The sequence below is a fragment of the Apodemus sylvaticus genome, chromosome 8, assembly GCF_947179515.1.
Source record: "Apodemus sylvaticus chromosome 8, mApoSyl1.1, whole genome shotgun sequence".
Classification (NCBI taxonomy): domain Eukaryota; kingdom Metazoa; phylum Chordata; class Mammalia; order Rodentia; family Muridae; genus Apodemus; species Apodemus sylvaticus.
This window is the reverse complement of record NC_067479.1, coordinates 113452181-113472392: the sequence shown is the minus strand read 5'-3', so window position 1 is coordinate 113472392 and position 20212 is coordinate 113452181. Positions and strand designations below refer to the sequence as shown.

General features: G+C 43.2%; 1 protein-coding gene across 5 annotated transcripts in view; it reads right to left on the bottom strand.

Annotated features, from left to right (window-relative positions):
• Window positions 1–20212, bottom strand: part of Nek10 (NIMA related kinase 10) — a 197820-nt gene that overhangs the window by 129961 nt on the left and 47647 nt on the right. For 4 of the 5 annotated variants that reach the window (XM_052190705.1, XM_052190704.1, XM_052190706.1 and 1 more), the window contains 9 exons: window positions 19288–19349; window positions 18495–18572; window positions 17187–17251; window positions 15925–16027; window positions 15712–15840; window positions 15065–15202; window positions 12954–12999; window positions 10596–10717; window positions 10375–10477 (listed from right to left, as the gene is read on the bottom strand). In XM_052190705.1, coding sequence (XP_052046665.1) covers window positions 10375–10477; window positions 10596–10717; window positions 12954–12999; window positions 15065–15202; window positions 15712–15840; window positions 15925–16027; window positions 17187–17251; window positions 18495–18572; window positions 19288–19349 — 846 coding nt within the window. Of the gene's footprint in view, window positions 1–10374; window positions 10478–10595; window positions 10718–12953; window positions 13000–15064; window positions 15203–15711; window positions 15841–15924; window positions 16028–17186; window positions 17252–18494; window positions 18581–19274; window positions 19350–20212 lie in introns of all 5 variants that reach the window. The other variant, XM_052190707.1, reaches the window with a different exon arrangement.

The following is a 20212-nucleotide window of genomic DNA, read 5'->3' as shown; positions in this document are numbered from 1 at the left end:
TTTGAAGTAAATTCCCTAAAATCAGGGACAGGAAACAGCTTCCCACACTCTCTACACCTATTCAATACAGGACTTGAAGTACTAGCTAGAGAAATAAAGAAACTAAAGAAGATCGAGGGGATACAAATTGGAAAGGAAGAAGTCAAAGTATCACTACTCACAGATAATTTGTTTGTATACATGAGTGAATCCAAAGAGTCTACCAGAGAACACTGACAGCTGATAAACATCTTCAGCAAAGTGACTTGACATAAAATTAACTCAAAAAAAAATTCAGTAAGCCTCTTTTATACAAATGACAAATGGACTGAGAAAGTAATTAGCAAACTAACCCCCTCTACAGCAACTACAAATAACACAAAAATATTTTAGCATAACTTTAACTAAACAAATGAAAGATCTGTATGACAAGAAATTCAAATCTCTGAAGAAAGCAATCGAAGAAGACCTCAGATGATGGGAAGATCTCCCATGCTCTTGGATTGGTAGGATTCACATGGTAAAAATAACCATATTTCCAAAAGCATTCTACAGAGGCAATGCAATTCCCATCAAAATTTCAACTCAATTCTTGACAGACCTTGAAAGAATAATTCTTATTTTCATATGGAAAAACAAAAAAAATTACCCAAGATAGCTAAAAGAATCCTATACAATTAAGGAACTTCTGGAGGTAACACCTTCCTGAATTTCAAGCTATACTATAGAGAAAAAGCAATAAAAAGCACATGGTATTGGCATAAAAATAGACAGGTTGATCAATGGAATAGAATCTAAGATCCAGCAATAAACATAAATACCTTCAGACACTTGAGGGGATTTTTGTTTGTTTTGTTTTTGTTTTTGTTTTACTAAGAAGCCAAAACCATACAATGGAAGAAAAAAAAGCTATACTATTCCTGGGCATATACCCCCAAAATGTCCCACTATACCACAGGGACACTTGTTCAACTATGTTCATAGCAGCTTTATTCATAATAGCCCAAAACTGTAAACAACCTAGATATCCCTCAACTGAAGAATTAATAAAGAAAATATGGTACATTTACTCATTGGAATATTGCTTAGTTATTAGAAATAAAGACATCATGAAATTTGTGGACAAATGGATGGAATCATAAAATATCATCCCTAATGAGGTAACCCAGACCCAGAAAGACATGCATTGCATGTATTCAGTTATAAATGGATATTAATGATGAAGTACAGAGTAACCATGCTACAATCCACAGACTCAAAGACGCTAAGTAACAAGGAAGGTCCAAGGGACGATGCTTGACCTCACTGAGAAGAGGAAATAAAATAGACTTCCAAAGCAGATAGAGGGAGGGAACTGGGTGGGAGGATGTGGGAGGGGATGGAAGTGGGATAGGTTGAGTGGAGTAGAGGGCTAAGGAAGAGAACAGAACCAGTGGGAGTGGGGCATCTTTAGGATGAGCTGGAGACCTGCAACAGGGTAGGCTCTAAGGAATCTGTTGGGGTGATCCTACCTGAGACTCCTAGAAGTAGGGGATATGGAGACTGAATTTGCCTTCCTGTAGCCAGGCAGGACTTCCAGTGGAGAGAAGGGGATACCAACCCACCTACAAAACCTTTGACCTAAAATTGTTCCTGCTTACAAGATGTTCAGGCATAAAGATGGAGCAGAGATTGAGGCAATGACCAACCAATGACTGGCCCAACTTGAGACCCACTCCATGGGAAAGAGGCAACCCTGCTACTATTGATAATACTGTTATACTTGCAGACAGGAGCCTAGTCTGTCTTCTGAGAGACTTCATCAAGCAGCTGATAAAAACAGAGTCAGAGAGACACAGCCAAACATTAGGCAATCTCAGAGAGTCTTGTGGAAAAGTTGGGGGAGGCAGGGCTGGAGAGAGCCAGAGGAGTCAAGAACACAAGAAGACCTACAGAGGTCTTCAACTAATCTGGGCCCATGGGAGCTCTCAGACTGAACCACCAACCAAAGAGCATAGAGTGGCTGGACCTAGGCCCCCTACACATTTGTAGCAAATGTCCAGCTTGGTCATCATGTGGGTCTTTTAACAATTGGAGCAGGGGCTGCCTCTGAATAGGACTCTGTTGCCTGCCTTTTGATCCCCTTCCTCTTGCTGGGCTGGCCTCAATGAGAGAGGATGTGCTAAGTCCTACTAAGACTGGATGTCTGGATGTGTGGGAAGGGGAGTACCCACAGGGGGCCTCCCCTTCTATGAGAAAAATGGGAGGAGTGAATTGGGGGAGAAGCCTGTGAGGGTAGGACTGGGATGAGAAGAGGAAGAGAGGCTGCAATCAGGATGTAAAATGAATAAATAAATAACGAAAAACGTGTGAGGGTACTTGTATTAAATCCTAGCACTCAGAAGGCTGAGACAGAAGTAGAGGCAGTCATGGATGTCTCTGAGCTAAAGACCAGCCTTATCTACATGACTTGATGTGCTAGGGCAGGTTGGTACCCATGGCGGTGGGGGGGGGGGGGGGGGCAGGGTGGAGGCAGGGGACTGCATCTTCTCTGAAGAGAAAGGGAGGTAATGAGGAGAGAGATTTGTAAGGGTGGGGCTGGGAAGAGGGAAAGTGTTATGATTGGGATGTAGAATGAATGAATAGATAGATAGATAGATAGATAGATAGATAGATAGATAGATAGATAGATAGATAGATAGATAGATAGATAGATAACAAAAAATCTTTAAAAATATAAGAGTAGTTCACAAGACACGCAAAAACAGACATGCCTGGATTTGCCCCACAGTCTGTTGTTTCCCACTGCTGAGTCTTTCAGGCTCCTTGTTGTCACAGAATAACATGTCCTGTCCTCGCTACCCTATGCAACTGCCCCATCCTGACTGATACAATACTTTCATTTGCATTCCAGTGCTCTCCGCCCTGCGCCATCACCACAAACTCCTGAAGGAAGGTTCCTGTCCGTCTAGCTCGCCTTGCTGGCAGCACACGGGTCCACTCAGTCAGAGAGCAGAAGCTGTGGCCTTCTGCTTTGTACCCACCCTGTGGTGCCTGCTTTACAGTAGCATTTAGTAAGCATCACGCCTTTAATAAATGTCATACAGATCATTTGAGATGTAAATAAAAAATATATCGAATAAAAAAAAATAAATGTCATACAGAACCAAGTGTGACCTTGTCACTACCATTAACATCAGCCAGGTATCACTTGCCAAGGACAAATGACCTCCTAAGCCATACAAAAAAGCCCACGTAATTATTACCTAATATCATAAGGGTTTTGTGGGTTTTTTCCTATATTTATTTGGGTGCCAAAGAAGCAGGAGATGTGAGATTTTCCATTAAAATAGGGATATTTGAAAAGGCCAAGCAATGTGAAATGGTATGTTTGGGCGTGTGCTCCTCAGGACCACTCTATGATGCCCCAGCACAGTATGGGGGCCACATGCAGGTGGCAGCACTGAGATCTGACTGCTTCACCCACTGTCTGTTTCCACCTGGTCCTCAAAGGCCACCAAAGCACGCAGAAGCCAGGCCTGGGCAGGTGTCACTGCCTGTGTGCAGATGGTAGTTTTCAAACAGAAACAGACACACACACTGAAAGCCGAGATACTGTGGTTGGGAGAGATCGGAGCAGCTCAGCCTTCCCATCAGCACTGAGTTGGAAGCCCAGTGGTGGGAAACTAAAGAGAAATCATCTTTAAGTCCATGCCCCCAACTGTTTCCCAGAAACAGCAAACTCCAGTGGAATGCTTGCTAAAAAGGAACTGCAAGCCAGCCTCAACACATACACTGAGAACGAGAGCATCTGGGTTCCCCTAATAGGTTTTTATCTTGTTTGCTTGTTTGTTTTGTTTGTTTTTCAATTAATTTTGCTCCACCCATCTCTGACATCATTTAACAAATATGTGCTTCTTTTCTGGAAGCAAATAAACTTCCCACCTCCACAAAGAAAACCCCACTACAGGGAAGTCTGCCCCTTTGTGGAAACATGATGAATTGATCCAGCAGCTTCTGCAAGCTCTGGTTCTGGTGTCTACTGCCGTGTGGTGACTGCCCCTCTGTGGTGACATGCTTCATCGGCTACAGCACCTTTGTTAGCAGCACTGCCAAGTGCAGTCACACACACACACACACACACACACACACACTTCATCCAGCTTCCTGAAATTTGGGGAGAAATTAATGCAATGATATTTTGATAAAACCATAGTCCCTTTAAAACTAAGTCTAATGGCCACATTTTAATGAACTGTGGTAGGTAGTGATAAAATTCAAGAGAACTAATGCATTTAAGATGTTGTTAAAGAGCAAAGGCTCTGGATTATTGTGTTAGTCAGAAAATCATCTTCTGCTCCCTGACCAAAATGACGTCATGCATTGTCTTGGTTACACCATCGCTATGGTAGAAAAACATCACATTGCCGCAGATCTGCACCAGAGCCATTCCTCCAGCTTTTATGGGTCTAGTTGTCCTATGCTCCCTCACACAAGCTAAAATGTCCATAAAAATAGAGACACCTTTAGCTTAATAACTGCTAAGTGGAACTCTAAGAAGTATTAAGTCAATAGACTGGGCAGAAAAGCAACAAGAGGCAGAAAAAAGGAAAACACAGTGAGTGGTTGCTTATTCTTCTAAACCCAAGTTACTCTCCTAGGGCACAAGCCTGGCACAAGCAGAGGATATATTTTTAAAGTTGCAGAGTCAACATAAAGAACAAAGTGTGTTGCTATGCCTACTGTTTATACCTAATGAACACAGCTGGCCTGGCCATGTCCGGCTTAAAGGGGGACTGATCAGGCTTCTCTCCTGCAGTTATCAAAGCCTGGATAAAACATGGGTAGGGGCTGTCTCCGAGAATGAGTGCAGGGACAGGGCAGGACATGCTGGGTCAATGTCATGCTTCCTCACCTTGGAAGGTGGTGAGGAGGAACACAGGCGACAGACCTGGCTGTGCACACTTTCCACACCTCTGAGGAAAGAAGGAGCAAAGACAAAGGCAAGAACCCTGCAGAGCTAAAGATGGAGGACCAAGCCCCTCCTGCCCACATGGTGCCCACTCAGACTCAACATTCAAAAGCACCATGGCCAACTAGGCACCAAGCAGCAGATGGCTGCGTTCAAGGCAACTCGGTCAAAATCCAAACTGAATATGGTTCTCTGAGCCTGCCAAACACATGGCTCCCACAATGGCAACACAGCAACAGGCTGGGGGGGGCGGGGTGAGCCAGACATGAGACTTCTTTGGAGCAAGGCCTGGATGGATACCAACTTCAGGATCTCTGAAGAAATCTCTACCATGCTACAAGTCCCCGGGGAATGGCCCTGACTAGAACACAGAGTTATTCCAACCACTGTGCCCAGTCTCCTCTGTAACATTAAAGGCAGCCCTTCATTACCAGAGGCATAAGGAAATTATCCAACAGGAAAAAGGAGATTAGACTAAGTAACCAAGCAAGGGGAAACAAAGATGGACCCAGAAAACACAGAAGCCATGTGGGCTGTTAAGGAAGGAAGTCTCTTTTACACTGGGACGGAAAAAAGACCAGGTGCATCCATCAAGGATGGAACATCATGGAACATTCAGAGATCAAAATTATTACTAAAAGTCAAATGTTCAATAAAATGGCTTAAAAAAATAAATCTGAAGAAATAACTGAGGTACAAGTGGAGAAAGATAAAGTCACATAAACTTTTATGCTAAATAAAGGCCCATCCAGAGCAAAGATGAAAGGAACAACCTGAAATTCTCTAAGGAGATACAGTAGCTCTTGGGCTGGGCCATGACAGTTAGCCTGGCACTGGGATTCCTGTCAGTCAGGCAGGATTCTGGGAGCATGAAGAAACACCTTCAAAATCAGGAAGGCCGGGTGCTCCTAGTGCTTACCTGAAGTGTCAGTATCCAAGATGCTGATGCAGGGGCAAAGAGTAGGAACAAAGGGAAAGTCCCAGAATAATGGCTGTGCACCAGACCTAAAGGAAAGCCAAGTTTACACTGCTGCTATAGCGACAAGAGTAGGGTATCCAGGAATAGGAAATTGGCAGTTTCCCTGATCTACGCTGTGGAAACCATGCAGATCATGTTCAACATCCTCATGAGAAAACTGAAAAGAGATAAGGGTGGGTACATAGAAACGCAAACAGAAAGGAAGGCAACTATTAACTTGAAGGAAAACAAAAAGGTCTATGAGAAAGAAAAGGTAATTTATCTAGGCAATAACAGCACACTGATAATGATGCCAACACCAAGTATTGCTTCAACCCTGAGCTGTTCTGACAGCATGTAGATGGACTGACCAGGAATAGGAAAACTGAACCATCATCACCAAAGTCAAATACCATCCAGAAATGAAAAAGGATGGATCAAGTAACTTCATAAGCATGGCCCTACTGTTTTATAAAGTATAAATATAAAATCTAAGCTAAAAAAGAGTGAAGTAAATTCAGTATCTTTAAATATAGCAAGGAGATGAGTGTAGCAAATCCAGTAAGGAAATAATGTGTACAGTTAGCTATTATTCAGGGAAAATATCACTTAAAGGGCCATATAGGAGGAGTTTACTGTGTTTTCTAGGATATAACGCAATCGGCTATGAAATTCAAGGTCACAATTTTATCTTCCTTTTTTTTAAAAAGATTTATTTAATGTATGTGAGTACACCACTGCTCTCTTCAGACATACCAGAAGAGGGCATCAGACCCCCATTAGAGATGGTTATGAGCCACCAGTTGCTCGGAAATGAACTCAGGACCTCTGGAAGAACAGTCGGTGTTCTTAATCGCTGAGCCATCTCTCCAGCCCACTCACAATTTCAGTAATACCCTATGACTTACAAATTGAAATATGTATAAATAAGTTATTTTTAAAAACTCTTAAGTAAAAACAAAGCAGATTTGTAAAAAGCTTATGGTAAACACAATTATGGTTGATTTCAAATGATTAAGCAAATGTTTATCCACGATAAAGATCCATAATTGTTTGACTCTTTGGTTCTTTATTTCATAATTTGTTAGCTTGAAAATGATACCGAGTGACTTTGTATTGAACGTTTAACTAAAGAGTTTCTATTTTAAGTTGCTTTTATTTTTCAAAATAATATAGTATATTCTACTTTTAAAAATCTGGCCAACAAATTAGAATTCTGATTTGTGAATGCACTTGAGTATGGAGAATGTCTATTTATCAGCCCCTTGTCAGCTTCTGCCCAGCTATTACCTAGCAACAGCCACCTGCCAGTTAAGAGCCAGAAGCCAGGCATTATAAGAAGGCCCCTCAGTACTCTCTCCCCTCTCTGTCCTCCTCTCTCCTCTCCTCCCCTGTCCTCTCCTCCTCTTCCCTCTCCTCTCCTCTTCCCTCTCCTCTTTTGAAAGGAAGAAATGTAAGTAATGTAAAAGAAATTACAAATGCAACCCAGCCCAGAGTGAGTGTGAAATAAGGAAAACGCCCTGACTAGGTAAACTCTTCAGTTTTAATTAACTAAAAGAAAACATGAAGACCAAGTCTGCAGAGTGTGTGTGTGGAGATTGGCAAGCCTAGTGTTAGATAAGGTGGTGTTGCAGGCCTGAACTGAAAGAGACTTAAAATCCCTGGACTGGCAGCTAAGGTTTGGGCTCATTCCTGAGAGCTCCAACGGAGACTCTTCATGTTGAGCCTGACTCATTCCCCTGGAGCCTGTCCACAGATTCCAGGGACTCCAACTCTGGACCAAGACTCCAGCGGAGATCCAAAGCACAGTGGGAAAATGCCACCACCCACTTCTGCTTCCATAGGAACTAGGCTACAGCTCTTACCAGACCAGAGGTGTGTGTGTGTGTGTGTGTGTGTGTGTGTATGAATGATGTGATTCCTCTTTGTCCATGGTTGCTTATGAATAAACATTAGTGTAACCTGATCCACCGAGTCACAGGCACTTCATCTCTCTCACTCTCAGCTCTATCCCTACATCTGACTAGAGGCATCTTTCTTTCTCTCCCTTCCCACATGGCCCCTGCCAGCCCCACCCCTACCCCCACCTGCACCCCACCCCCTCTTCCTCTCTCCCCTCTCTCTTTCTGTCCTTCCTGTCTCACTCCTCTCTCTGCCTCTAGCCCTTTCCCAGGTCTCCTCCTACTGTCAAATAAACTTCCTTTCAAACTAAGCTCATCCTAGGGCCAGTTCCTCAGAAGGGTGGGTGGGGAGGGACACCCTGGCATCCATCGGCCTGCTGCAGCGCTCCCTCCCTCCACGGCACCCTCCCTGTTTGATAAAACATACTGTGTTCTGAAATCAAGTGCAAGTTGGATCTCCCTCCAATTGGGGAGCTGGGACCTACAAATTGGCGTCTAAATTATCCACTGGGAGGTGGCAATGACCAGGAAAAATGTTAACAACACTTTTTTTTTAATTATTTTTTTTACTTTTTGAGATTTATAATTACATCATTTCCTCCTTACCTTCCTCCCTCCAAAATATACCCCCTCCTTCCATATACCCCCTCCTTGTTCTTTTTTCAAATTCATGGCCTCTTTTTTCATTAAGTGTTGTCAGATACATGTATGTTAATACATACATGTATATGTATTTAAGGACATACATATACATAATATAGACATACATATACACATACATGTGCACATGCACACACATATTACATAAATACAACCTACTCAGTCTGGATGACATTACTTCTATCTTGAGACATTACAGAAAATCACAACTAATCAAAATGCCAAATTGTGGAGCCCAGTCCCAATTGTAGAAGATGGGGAGAAAGATTCATAAAAGCCAGGAAACCAGGGACTTTGCTGTGAGACTGTGCTTCCTGAGAATGTCAGAAGCTGCACTCATAAAGCCAACACAATTGAAGAAGGACAACAGTAGACATCAGAAAGCAAACGGAAAGTCCAGGAGCCCTCAGCCCCTCACAGAGAACTATTGTTCCTAAGGAATTCTCAGAGAGGAAGAAACAGTCTCCCAGGGAAGAACAAGCAATTGGTTACCCAACCAATACCAAGTGGCCAGGTTTTGGTGTTTGTTTGTTTGTTTGTTTGTTCGTTTGTTTTTAATGTGTCCCTTTATCATCAATTGTTGTAGACCTTACTGGGTTCCACAGCATCTTTATACAGGAATCATAGATGAGCCTGTTCTTTAGTAGTGTGTTCTCAAACATTCTTTTACTGTAGGGAGCTCAGAACCAACTGTGTAGAGACTAGAAGTCTACATGAAGAGTGTCTCCCCTTTGTATTTAGTGAACTATAAATATCCCAAACAAGAAGAAAGAGGCTCAAGGGGAAAATAGATATCACTCTGAACTAAACATTAGCTAACCATAGAGACTCAGAAAAATATAGGGGTAAAAATAAACCTTCTAATTTAGGGGGGGGAGTTTTATGTAATAGTAGTAGTAGTATTTATTTTTTACTTATTCATTTATTTTTTGGAAACAGAATTTACATAGGACTGGCTAGCATCAGATTCAAAGAAATCTACCGACCTTTGCCTTTGCCTCTCCCTGCCTCTCTCCCTGCCTCCCTGCCTCCCTGCCTCCCTGCCTCCCTGCCTCTCTGCGTCCCTGCCTCTCTGCCTCCCTGCCTCTCTCCCTGCCTCTCTCTCTCTCTCTCTCTCTCTCTCTCTCTCTCTCTCTCTCTCTCTCTCTGCCTCCTTGCCTCCCTGCCTCTCTGCCCCACTGTGAAAAACGCCAGCTAGCCAAAGAAACAAAGAGCTATGTCAAAAGACACAAGTCGCTGTATTTGTAAAGCCCTCAAGTCTGCCGCCTTTAAGACAGACTGAGATAAAATAGTCCAAAGCAATATGCTCAATGCGTTAATCATCAAAGCTTCTGTTAATGAGGGAGAAAGAAAAAACTCAGAAAGCATTAATTGAGGAGTTAAATTAAACACAGAAGCATCCTAAGAGTACTGCATCTCTCATGTGAGCAAAACAGTCATTTAGAACAGCACTGCCTTCTTCCCACATTGTGTGAACATTATTCTCTCAGGGATGTGAAAAGTAATTAAAATTTAACAAAAGAATTTTGTTTACTAGGTTTTTTGTTGTTGCTTTGTTTGTTTGTTTGCTCTGGTTTGGCTCTTTGGTTTAGGCTAGCATCAACTTACTATGTAGCTGAAATTGGCCTTGAACTCCAGATCCATCTGTCTCCACCTTCCAAAGGCTAGATTGCATGTGTGCATGCCAATACCCAGCTCAAAAGTTAATGAAATATAAAAGTTCGTTTCCTCAGCCACATGGGCCACATTCCACTTGCCCAAAAGAATCATGTGGCCGGTGCCTACTCCTCTCGACAACTAGGAGAGAACATCTCCATCCATACCAAAAGGTCCACTGACGTGCACCAATGCTCTGAACCAGGGTTCATTCCTGGACTGATATTCAGAACTTCTTCAGTTAAAAAGTTGAAAACTTGTATACTTACTAACTGTCACTTTGTCCTTATCTCCCAGCATAATGTTGTTTGGCGTGAGGTCTCTGTGAACAATCCTCTTCTCCTTGTGTAGGTACCGAAGAGCTAAACACAGCTGGAAACGAGAATGGAAGCAGATTTGATCCCTGCCGTGCGTGTAACCAGCAGTGCCGCTCTAAGGCAGCCCAGAACTTTGTTGTATAATGAAAATTTCAATGAAAGGTGTAGTGTACCTGTATAAATATTTTCCACAGTCGCTCTTCGCTGAAATGGTGATGTTTTTCCTTCAAAGAACTGAAGTGCTCTCCGAGTGGGGCCCCTTCTATCAGCTCCATAACAATATACAGCCTGTCATCTATGCAAAGGCACAAGGGGGCCACAGAAATGTAGAGTCAGTGTAAAGCCCTGGGAAAGCTTCATAAATTAGAACCCATGCTTTCCAAAGAGTGTGTGGAGCACAAAACTGCACTGGCAGAGCACAGCGTAGCCCTTGGGACGGTCACAGCCTAGCAGCGACTTCCTATGGCAGGCTTTCTACTGCTCTCGGGCAAGTGTAATCATTTTCTGCTTACCCCATAGAATGCCTGAACCATGCCAAAGACAATAAACCAACTGTCTCCAGTCACAAGGCCTGCCTCTTAGTATCTCAGATCCAATAAGACATTCAGAAAACCGCATTATAAACTGCATTTTGTATGGTGACAGAGACTATGCCATAGAAACGTGCCCAAGGATGACGCTATGATATTGCAGTAACACAGACTAAAGCACCCACCCATGACGGAAACCACTGTGAGGCCGGCCCCTCTTGAATAGAAAGACCTAGACTCTGGTTGTAGGTTATGGTTCACAAAGGTTTAGCACTATTTGGGATTTCTTGTTGCTGGTGTGTTCTCTGAATACCCTATTCTAAAGCCAGTCTGAACTATTAATAATGGTAGGTTTCTGACTCTTGGACGTACACAAAATACACAGATGCATAATTTGTCTGCAAAGGACAGACACTACCGTCCTGCCCACTGACTTCTCCACCAGTCTCACACTGCAGCATGCATGTAAGCACACTGCTCTTGCTGTTGCTTTTCACAGGGTTGTACAAAATAACTAAAGCCTGCCATTTAGCGACTCTCTCACAGACATTTATAGATCCCAAGTTTCACCGCTCCAAGAAATGCATATCGTCTGCACTATGCTTAGCTAATGCTTGGTCCTCAGTTTCTCGCGTTGTAGTCTTCTTCGTTGTAGTGTATAACCTGACAGTATCTCACAAATTTTAAGTTTCCTCCAATTTATCTTGGGAGCCATTGTGCTAAGAGTTTTGTGTTTTTAATGACTTGTGCGCACCTCTTCAGTCCAAGTCAAACTGAATCTGATCGCTGTAATTACAGGAAATAATCGCAATATTAAGGACTAGCAGTTAAGGAGGAAGGGGTCCATCTAAACCATCTAAAGAAGGGAAAGGGCAAAACCACAACAAATGGCCCAGCGTACAGAACAGGTTTTGTTTAGCATTGAGACAAGCACGCGCTCTCTATGCAGCCATGCCCGTCCTGGAACTCACTATGTAGATCAGGGTGTCCTCAAATACACAAAGCCTGCCTCTGCCTCTGGAGACTGGGATTAAAGGCATGCACCATAAAGCCTGGCTCAGAAAAGATTTCTCAATATTAGCACTGGTAAAGTGGCACCCAGGGAGCGTGACAGCTGTGTGTCACAGCTGGGTATCGTCCTTCACAAGTGTTTGTTTGTTTGTTTCTGTCTTTCTTCCTCTCTTCCTTCCTCCCTTCACTCCTTCCTTTGTTTTCTGAGACAGGGTTTCTTTCTCTCTCTCTCTCTCTCTCTCTCTCTCTCTCTCTCTCTCTCTCTGTGTGTGTGTGTGTGTGTGTGTGTGTGTGTGTGTGTGTGTGTAGCCCTGGCTATCTGGAACTCACTTTGCTGAACACACTGACCTTGAACTTAAGAGATCCACCTGCCTCTGCCTCTCAAGATCTGGGATTAAAGGACTCTGCCGCCATGCCCAGCTAATATTTCAGGGTTTTACATTACAGATGGTTAAGTTCAATACTTCCTTCACTTGTAAACAAGCCACTGAGTTTGGCTTAGACTGTGCCCTCCATCCCAAAGGCAGAAACAAGCCTGCAGGCTCAGCCAGGACTCTGGTGCCCCCTTGTGGCACATACTGAATTTTGTGAGGAAAAAAAAAATCTGTAAGGCAGGCAGAGTCCAATTCATTTTATTAGGGGTAGAAAATGCCACTAGATGCAACACAAGCAACATGAGCTTGCAAAAAGAAAAAGAAAACTTTATGCTTTAGTTTCTTTTTCTCTTTATCTTATCCAGTTCTTTTTTATACAATAATTTAATTATTTTTGTTTATTCACACTGTGCCTCTATACAATGGGGATCAAAATATCTTTAACTATTTTCAGATCATCACTTAAAAAATTATTTTACTGCCTAAGAAAGAAATGCCTGGTAATAATAAAAGTCAATAGAAAATAGCTGAATGGCTTTGTTTTCTGACAACATAATATAAATGTATATAAGTAACAAACATATGTTTCTTTACTTCGAAAACAATTCATACTTACTTTCCAAAAATGTTTTATAATAACGTACAACATTGGGATGATAGAGCTGCAAAGGAAGACAAATAGCAAACACTTATCAGACTTTTGAAAACACAGGCTTTTGTACACTGTAGTTTCATCTAGGACTGCCAGCTAACATTTAAGGTGTTGAATGACTTTTTCAAATGTATTGCTTTTACGTTAATGAAAAAGAGAGTGAGTGTCCTCCACATCTTTGTGACCCAGGCTAGAAGGTGCTGCGTTTACTGATATGAAGTGCAGAGTTTCAGAACTGAGAAACTCTGTTCTGCCCTAGTGTTGAGCCTCAGCTACACAGGGAGAAACGGTTTTAAAAAAGAAAAATGATGTAAAATGTCTCCAACTATGTATTTAAAATGTGCTTTCTAGGTAAGGCGGCTTGTTTTGGAGGAGGCGCCATTATGTCTGAAGGGGTTTGTGCCTCTGCGTGTCCCTCTGTGCGGAGGCCCACCTAGCTGCCTCTCACAGAGACCCAGTGGCCTCAGGGTCAGCAGCAGCAGCAGAGTAGCAAGGATGTGGCTTCCCAGGCAGCAGGAACATCTGTCAGCCTCCCTTTAGCTGGGAATGGGTGTGTCCCTCAGCTCTTGCTGGGAGCGAAAGAGGAGCCCTCAGCCCTGGGAGTGTCCTTTCTGCTGCTTGTCCCACCTGGGATGGAGTTGGACGGAACAGGGAATAACACCAACTTGTACTATTGTCTAAGCCTGGTAGTTGAGACCCTCTGTGCTGTGCTCACTGTCACCTCTTGACAGACAGGGTCTCCCATCCCAGCCCCATCCTATGGTTTCTTTAGTCCATGATGTCCTTCTTTTTGGCTCAGGGGGTTCCCACAGGAGAGAGCAAATGGATAACCTTCAGTGATCTCAAAATCTAGGCTGAGGCACCCCACTGCCCTCCTGTGGACCCCTTTTCTTAGGAAACGCACTTAAATAAGTGACCCCAGCTTTAAGGCATACGGGACCAGGCTAACAAACAGAAAGAAGCGTATTCTGGTTCTAGCTCATGAGCAAGGGCTCAAGCTTTGGGACCCAATCAAAACATCAGATGGACTCAGATCAAAGGCACATTCTAAGTTTGTGCTGCCAGTCAGGACAGGATGAGTTTGTGAGTAGATGGGATGGCTTCTCTTGATCTAATCCATGATAAAAATCCATGATAAAAATCAGTGATGACTTGTATTGTCACTTAGTGATGTCAAACTGTAGGTTCCTATGAATAAAGGCTGTGTTTGTGCTTTTCTTTATGCTCCAGCCCAGACACCAAGCAAACATGACTGCAGAGCACAGTGAGGCTGGCAGAGTCCTAGGACTTAAAAACAGAAATGCACAAATAAGGAGAGCTGGAAAAGGAGTCAGCATGTTCTTGGATCAGAAAAAGAATTCCCATTTCTCTCCTGTGTTCCTCTTTTCCTCAAATAATCCTTCATAATAATAGCTAATCGAGCTATTATATCATACCAGCATATAATAAAATATGATATTAATATGATATATGATATTAATATGATATATGATATTAATATGATATATAATAAAATGTGATAATAAAAACAACCCAGAGGATAGTGGGAGACACCTTTAATCTCAGTACTTAGGATAGGGAACCAGAGGAGGGGATCTCAAGGTCAGTCTCCACTTCAGAGCAGGCTTGAGACCAGCCTAGACTACACAAGCCTTGTCTAGAAAAGAGAAAGGAAAGAAAACCTACATTTTAGATTTAATAAGCCAGACTTGAGTGGTGTCAGCAGGTTGGCTTTACCTGACTGACATTGGAGGGTGGTCTTTCTCAAATTCCCAGCACTGCAGTGAGGGTGTCCTTCTCCTGTTCCTCTGACTGACTCGGTAGCTAAGCATACATGGTGTGTTCTGGCTTGTACGCTCAGCTGTTTTGCATCCAAGGCCCTGCTATAAACTCCTAAAAGAGTTTCCATGACTCGATAACAAGCTTTAGGGAAAACACTGGTAAAAATATCACTGCACCACTGTCCAGTATTTCACACCGAACTGGTTTATAAACAGCAGGGACAAGAACAGCAGCAGAGCTCAACCTCAACGACATTTATGTCGGAGACATCTCAGAAATAAGACAATATTTACCTGCTCCTTAATTATTGTTAACTCAGAAACGATGTTCTTCACACTGCTGTCTCGGTCTTTCTTATCCTTTCCAAATGCTGGGTTGTGCAAATTCACCTCCTTCATTGCTAAAAGATTTTGACCACTGCGCTTTCTAACCTACAATAAGGAAGACAGTTAACTAAATGCTGAGAATTGGGGGTTAGACAAAGACAGATGAACTAAAATGACAAAGTTGCATGGTTAACCAAGCCATTGCATGGGAGTCTAGCTGCATTTACACCAAGCTGAGCAAGCTCCAATCTGTTATCTTCTGGTCTGGTCCCTGCTACAGGACTCAGTAGGCTTTCCAAGGGGAAGGTGTAGAAACACTGGTGTAAGTTTATAAACTACGTCATGCACTGGGACAAGCTATTTTAATTAATTTCCTGTGAGAGGGAAAGGATGCCCTGTCTCAGTCAGGGACCAGGTACTAGAGCTTAGAGTCAAGGCAGCACCCACGTAATTACCACCCTGTTGGATACAACCAGTCAGCCACTCTCATCTCCCTCTCTACTTCTTCACAAGTTTTCAATGATAAGGACTTCAATTAAAATGAGTATGGCCATCTGGAGTGTGACATCAAATTTGTTTTGAAACATGAGAACTCTCTCCCAGGGCAGACTCACCTTATAAACACAACCAAAAGCTCCACTTCCAAGGTGGTCCAGCACAGCATAGTCACCTATGTACTTCAAGGGTGCTTTCTTCTGATTGATGCTTTCAATATTCTCAGCAATTTGCTTCAGTTCATCTTCCTAACCAAGTCATCAAAGGAAAACTGGTTGCTATTATCCTGACCCCAGAGGAGCCTGCCCAAATATTCAGAACTTAAGACTTACCAATAGTAAATTCAACTGTGATACCAAGTCCTCGTAAGCACCGATATCACGAACATAATGTCCTATGTCAATGAAGGTCTCAAACAGGTCGGTGGGGAAAAGTCTACAGGGAAACACACACACTTAAAGTGGAGCTGGAAAACAGGGAGGGCAATGCTTCCCTTTCGGATGCAGCTGGCTCACCAACTAATGCTACCAACAAACCTAACTTCATTAGGTCACCAGCAGAGTTAGAAGCAACACAAATCTGAACTACAGCTGTAATTCCTGCAGACTAGGCAATGCTCTGAAGGTCCACTGAACACTACTGTGCCACAGTTACCTGCACTGCATGTCACACTTAGAACTGAGGAGGAGTGGAGCTCACATTATATAAAGGACAATATAACTGAAGCAGATTATTCCAAAGCCTCCTTTGCAATTTATTGGGGGTTACACACAATAAGCATTTTAAAAGAGGATGTTTGTTAGTTTTTACTAGCACTTACATTACATCATTTGTTACAGTTCTAAACTTAGCACCAGGATGTAAATGTCCTTTTAATTTTTAAATGTTTTATGAGAATAAAATACTGGTAACTGAAAAAAATGCAGAGAAGTATGCATTAATAAAGTTTTGCCTTCTGTGGCTTCTTAAAATGTTTGAAGTTATTAAAATGGATGGCTTTGGGGCATGAAATAAAGGTTTATAATAATTTTCTTTTTCCTTAAATTCAAATGTCATAGAAGAATAAAGCAATAATATAATTTATACCTTCTTAACAATGGATTTGTTGTAACATCCAGACTTCTCTCCAGTTTTATCCAACCAGTGTGCATGCCCCATCTGTGTAATGAATGTCTGCTTCCCAAAGCCTGCATCTCCACCAGGCTTAGAAACTCACCTCTAGCCCATCCCTGGGTCCCAGCCTGTCAGGGGCACCTAAACAAACTCTTGTTGGTAAGAGGAAACGATCACACTAACTTTGGAATTTCTGAATGGTTTTAAAAAAAAGCATGTATCGTGGTTCTATATATTCAAGATATTAATATCTGTAATTAAAACCAGAGCCTAAGCAGTTTCATGGCCTGTGAGGAGCTGTGCTGTGGTCATGTGGCCTGTGAGGTGGCTGTGGAAACGTCAAACCCGTGGAGACTGAGACGTCTGGAGAGGCCTGGCTTGCATGGAACCACTCATTCTCTTTCCATGGCTCCTCTGGAAGCAGGCCGGCCTAAAAGGAGCTTCAGTTTAAACCATCTGCCACGCTGCTCCAAGCTCTTACCTTTTAAAGAGTGGCCTGTTCCTTTCCATACTGAAGAGAAACCTCAGGGTTCTGAAGGCATAACACTAGGAAAGGAAAAAGACTGTGACTCTTAAAGATCAGTGCAACCAAGGAAGACATTTTCAGTCCAGAATCGCCAGAAAGTGGAGTTGCAGAAGCTTCCTTGTGAGAGGCTTCCCTCAGCTGCAGACCAGACTCAAGCTACCACCAGCCCTGGAATCCCCCTCCTGCCTACGGGGTCGATACTGCAGCACTGTGCCATGCTGGAGATGCGGCCCTGCTTACTTCTCACCAGCCCTTAGTTTCTTTCTAGAAAGTACGAAACAAGCAAATAGATAAGAAGTAACCTTCTTCTGCCAGGGAAGCCAACCACCAAAGATCTGTAGGAACTCAAGACACACACTCTGCTAGATGCTATGAACACCCTGCTATTCGTACCATGTCTGCGAGGGAGTGGCCACTGGAAACAAGAGACATGCTCGGTGCGAACCTGATGGATCAGTCTCCTCACTTACATTACACACTGACCTTCGATGCTGTCTTCTCCCTCTTGTGACTTAGTAAGAATGAAGAACTGCAGCTCCACAAAAGTGAATTTTGTCATTCTGGTATCGCTTGGACCACAGCCCCTAAAGCTCACTCCTTAGAAAAGCATCAAGGAGACTACTTTTGTGTGTCTACTTTGGGCCTTTGACACTCTGTCCAAGACAGACTGGAGCTGCTCCACATGCTACCTGTGCCCAAGTACTCGCTAAATTCCCCATCTCCCTCCTGCTCATACTCCCCTGGAGCTAGCTACTGCCCTACAGCAGCTGTGCGCAGTGGCTCCTCGTCACCTTTTAACCCCTTCTCATCTAGCAAAGTCCATTGCCTGGGCTTTCCATTTCAAAGGCAAAACATCGTTGACTGTGGTTTGTTTAAAGTTGACAATCATCTTTCCATTGTTGTTATATTCTGCTGTATAAGGGAAATGTTTCTTGAAAGTGCAAGCAGCTGATGACCAAAGAAGCCACTGAATAAGCTCTCTTTCCCCCATCTCTCTCCTCCCATCTCTCTCTCTCTCTCTCTCTCTCTCTCTCTCTCTCTCTCTCTCTCTCTCTCTCTCTCTCTCTCTCTCTCTCCCTCTCTCTCTCTGTCTTCCATGCTCTCTGCAGTCACTGGCTTTCATAGACACCATCTCCCAGCACAGTCCTTCCCATAGGCATAGGGCCCATTGCTAACCTAACCTATCCCCAAAGGTACCCACCATTTTATCACAGGCTCCCCACATCTCAATGTGTTAAGAAAAAGAGCAGACAGACTGTTTACCTGTAGTAGGTTAGTTTTTGCTGCATTTGATTGTTTATTTGGTAAAATTAATTTTGCTATTGTATATACACCATTTTCCTGGAAAAATAAAGAGATCGTGTATCAGTGACCATTAGCAACAGAGACAAGCAATTCAGAAGCAGTAAAGCAACCTCACAATAGTATAAACAAACAGGAAAAACAACACTGAAAATGCCAATGCAATACTTTTTAGTGCCAAAGACTGCAGAATTATATAATAATATTATATAATGACCTACATAAATGTGAAGTTATTTAAATGTCATAAAAATAAAGGATGAAGAATATGAACAAACGAAACAACTCTTTCTATATAAATTACGGGGCTTGAGTGACAGCCCAGGGTGTGCAGTGCCACCCCAAGGCAGGTGGTTCTGGGATGTATAAGGAAGCAGGTTGAACATACACCAGAGGAAGCAAGTCAGAAAGCAGCACTCTTCCATGACCTCTGTTTCCGTCCTTGCCTCCAGGTTTCCTGCCTTAAGTCTGTGTTCTGATTTCCCTCAGTGATAAGCTGTTACCTGAAGATCATGCCAAACAGACCCTTCTCCTGCCTGAAGCTACTATTAGTCAGCATTTCATCATAACAGGAAAGTAAACTGGAGCATGATTCAACCAAGTTAACTGAGCACGGACAAAACTATAAAATGGAATTCTATGCACTAAATGGGAAGAAATTGTTAAAATACTTTTTAAACTGCATGATGGGTCTTCAAACCAATATTCTAGAATACAAATTACAACCCAAGGGGCCTGGTCGTAATGTTCTTACCTGAACCACTTGGTGGGCATTGGTATCATTGAGGGCCAGCTCAGTGAGGGCAGCACAGCAGGCTGGGAAGGAAGCAACCAAATCTGTCATAATCCCTAGTACCCAACACGTGGCCAGCACTCATCAGGAATACAAGACACTGGCAGGTAAATGAATGACTGCTCTCAGTGCAGTCCCCAAATCCTGGCACTCAGAATGTGTTCTTCATTTTAGAGAGAGGGGACAGGAACCCTGAGCAGTGCCCTTTCTGCTCACCAGCTGCCTCTTGTGGCACTGTATACTGAGACACAATTCTTCCTCCCGAGCCCTTCCATGGGTGTGTTACACTGAACTCTTCCATCCATCACTAGGATATTCCCAGAATGTCCTTCTGGCTGCAATATCTGACTTACCATCAGTGTTACACATGAGCAGAGCTGCGGCACAGGGTCTGGAGGAACATGGCTAAATCACATGGCCTAGACAGAGGAAATACTCAGGTGACACTAACTGCTTATCTTTCTTATATGTGAGAGGTGGTGTCGAGCACACCCATGTGATGTATACAGCCCCAGGAGACTGTCTGTGTGTACCCTAGGTACCCCAAAGAACAGAATGCATAGGGAATTCCAACCCTAGGCACTGGCTCTCCCTATAGTCACACTGTGATCACCAACAATTGTACCACTCTAAGAGCACCCAGAGGACCAGGAGCTCTGAGAGAAGCTGACATGGACTCTTGCAAACCTTTAAACAGGTAGTTCAGAACAAGACTGTGGAGGCATACAGGGCATTCTAAGTGCACATAAATGTTAAAGAGAAGAAAGATCTTAGTTCTCTAGCCTCACGCCTCTCTGAGTAAACTTCTTCATTCTCCAGTAGGACCTAGCTGTGGACAAAGCAAGCCAGTTTTATGCCATTGCCCTCTGCGATGACCGCTCCATGT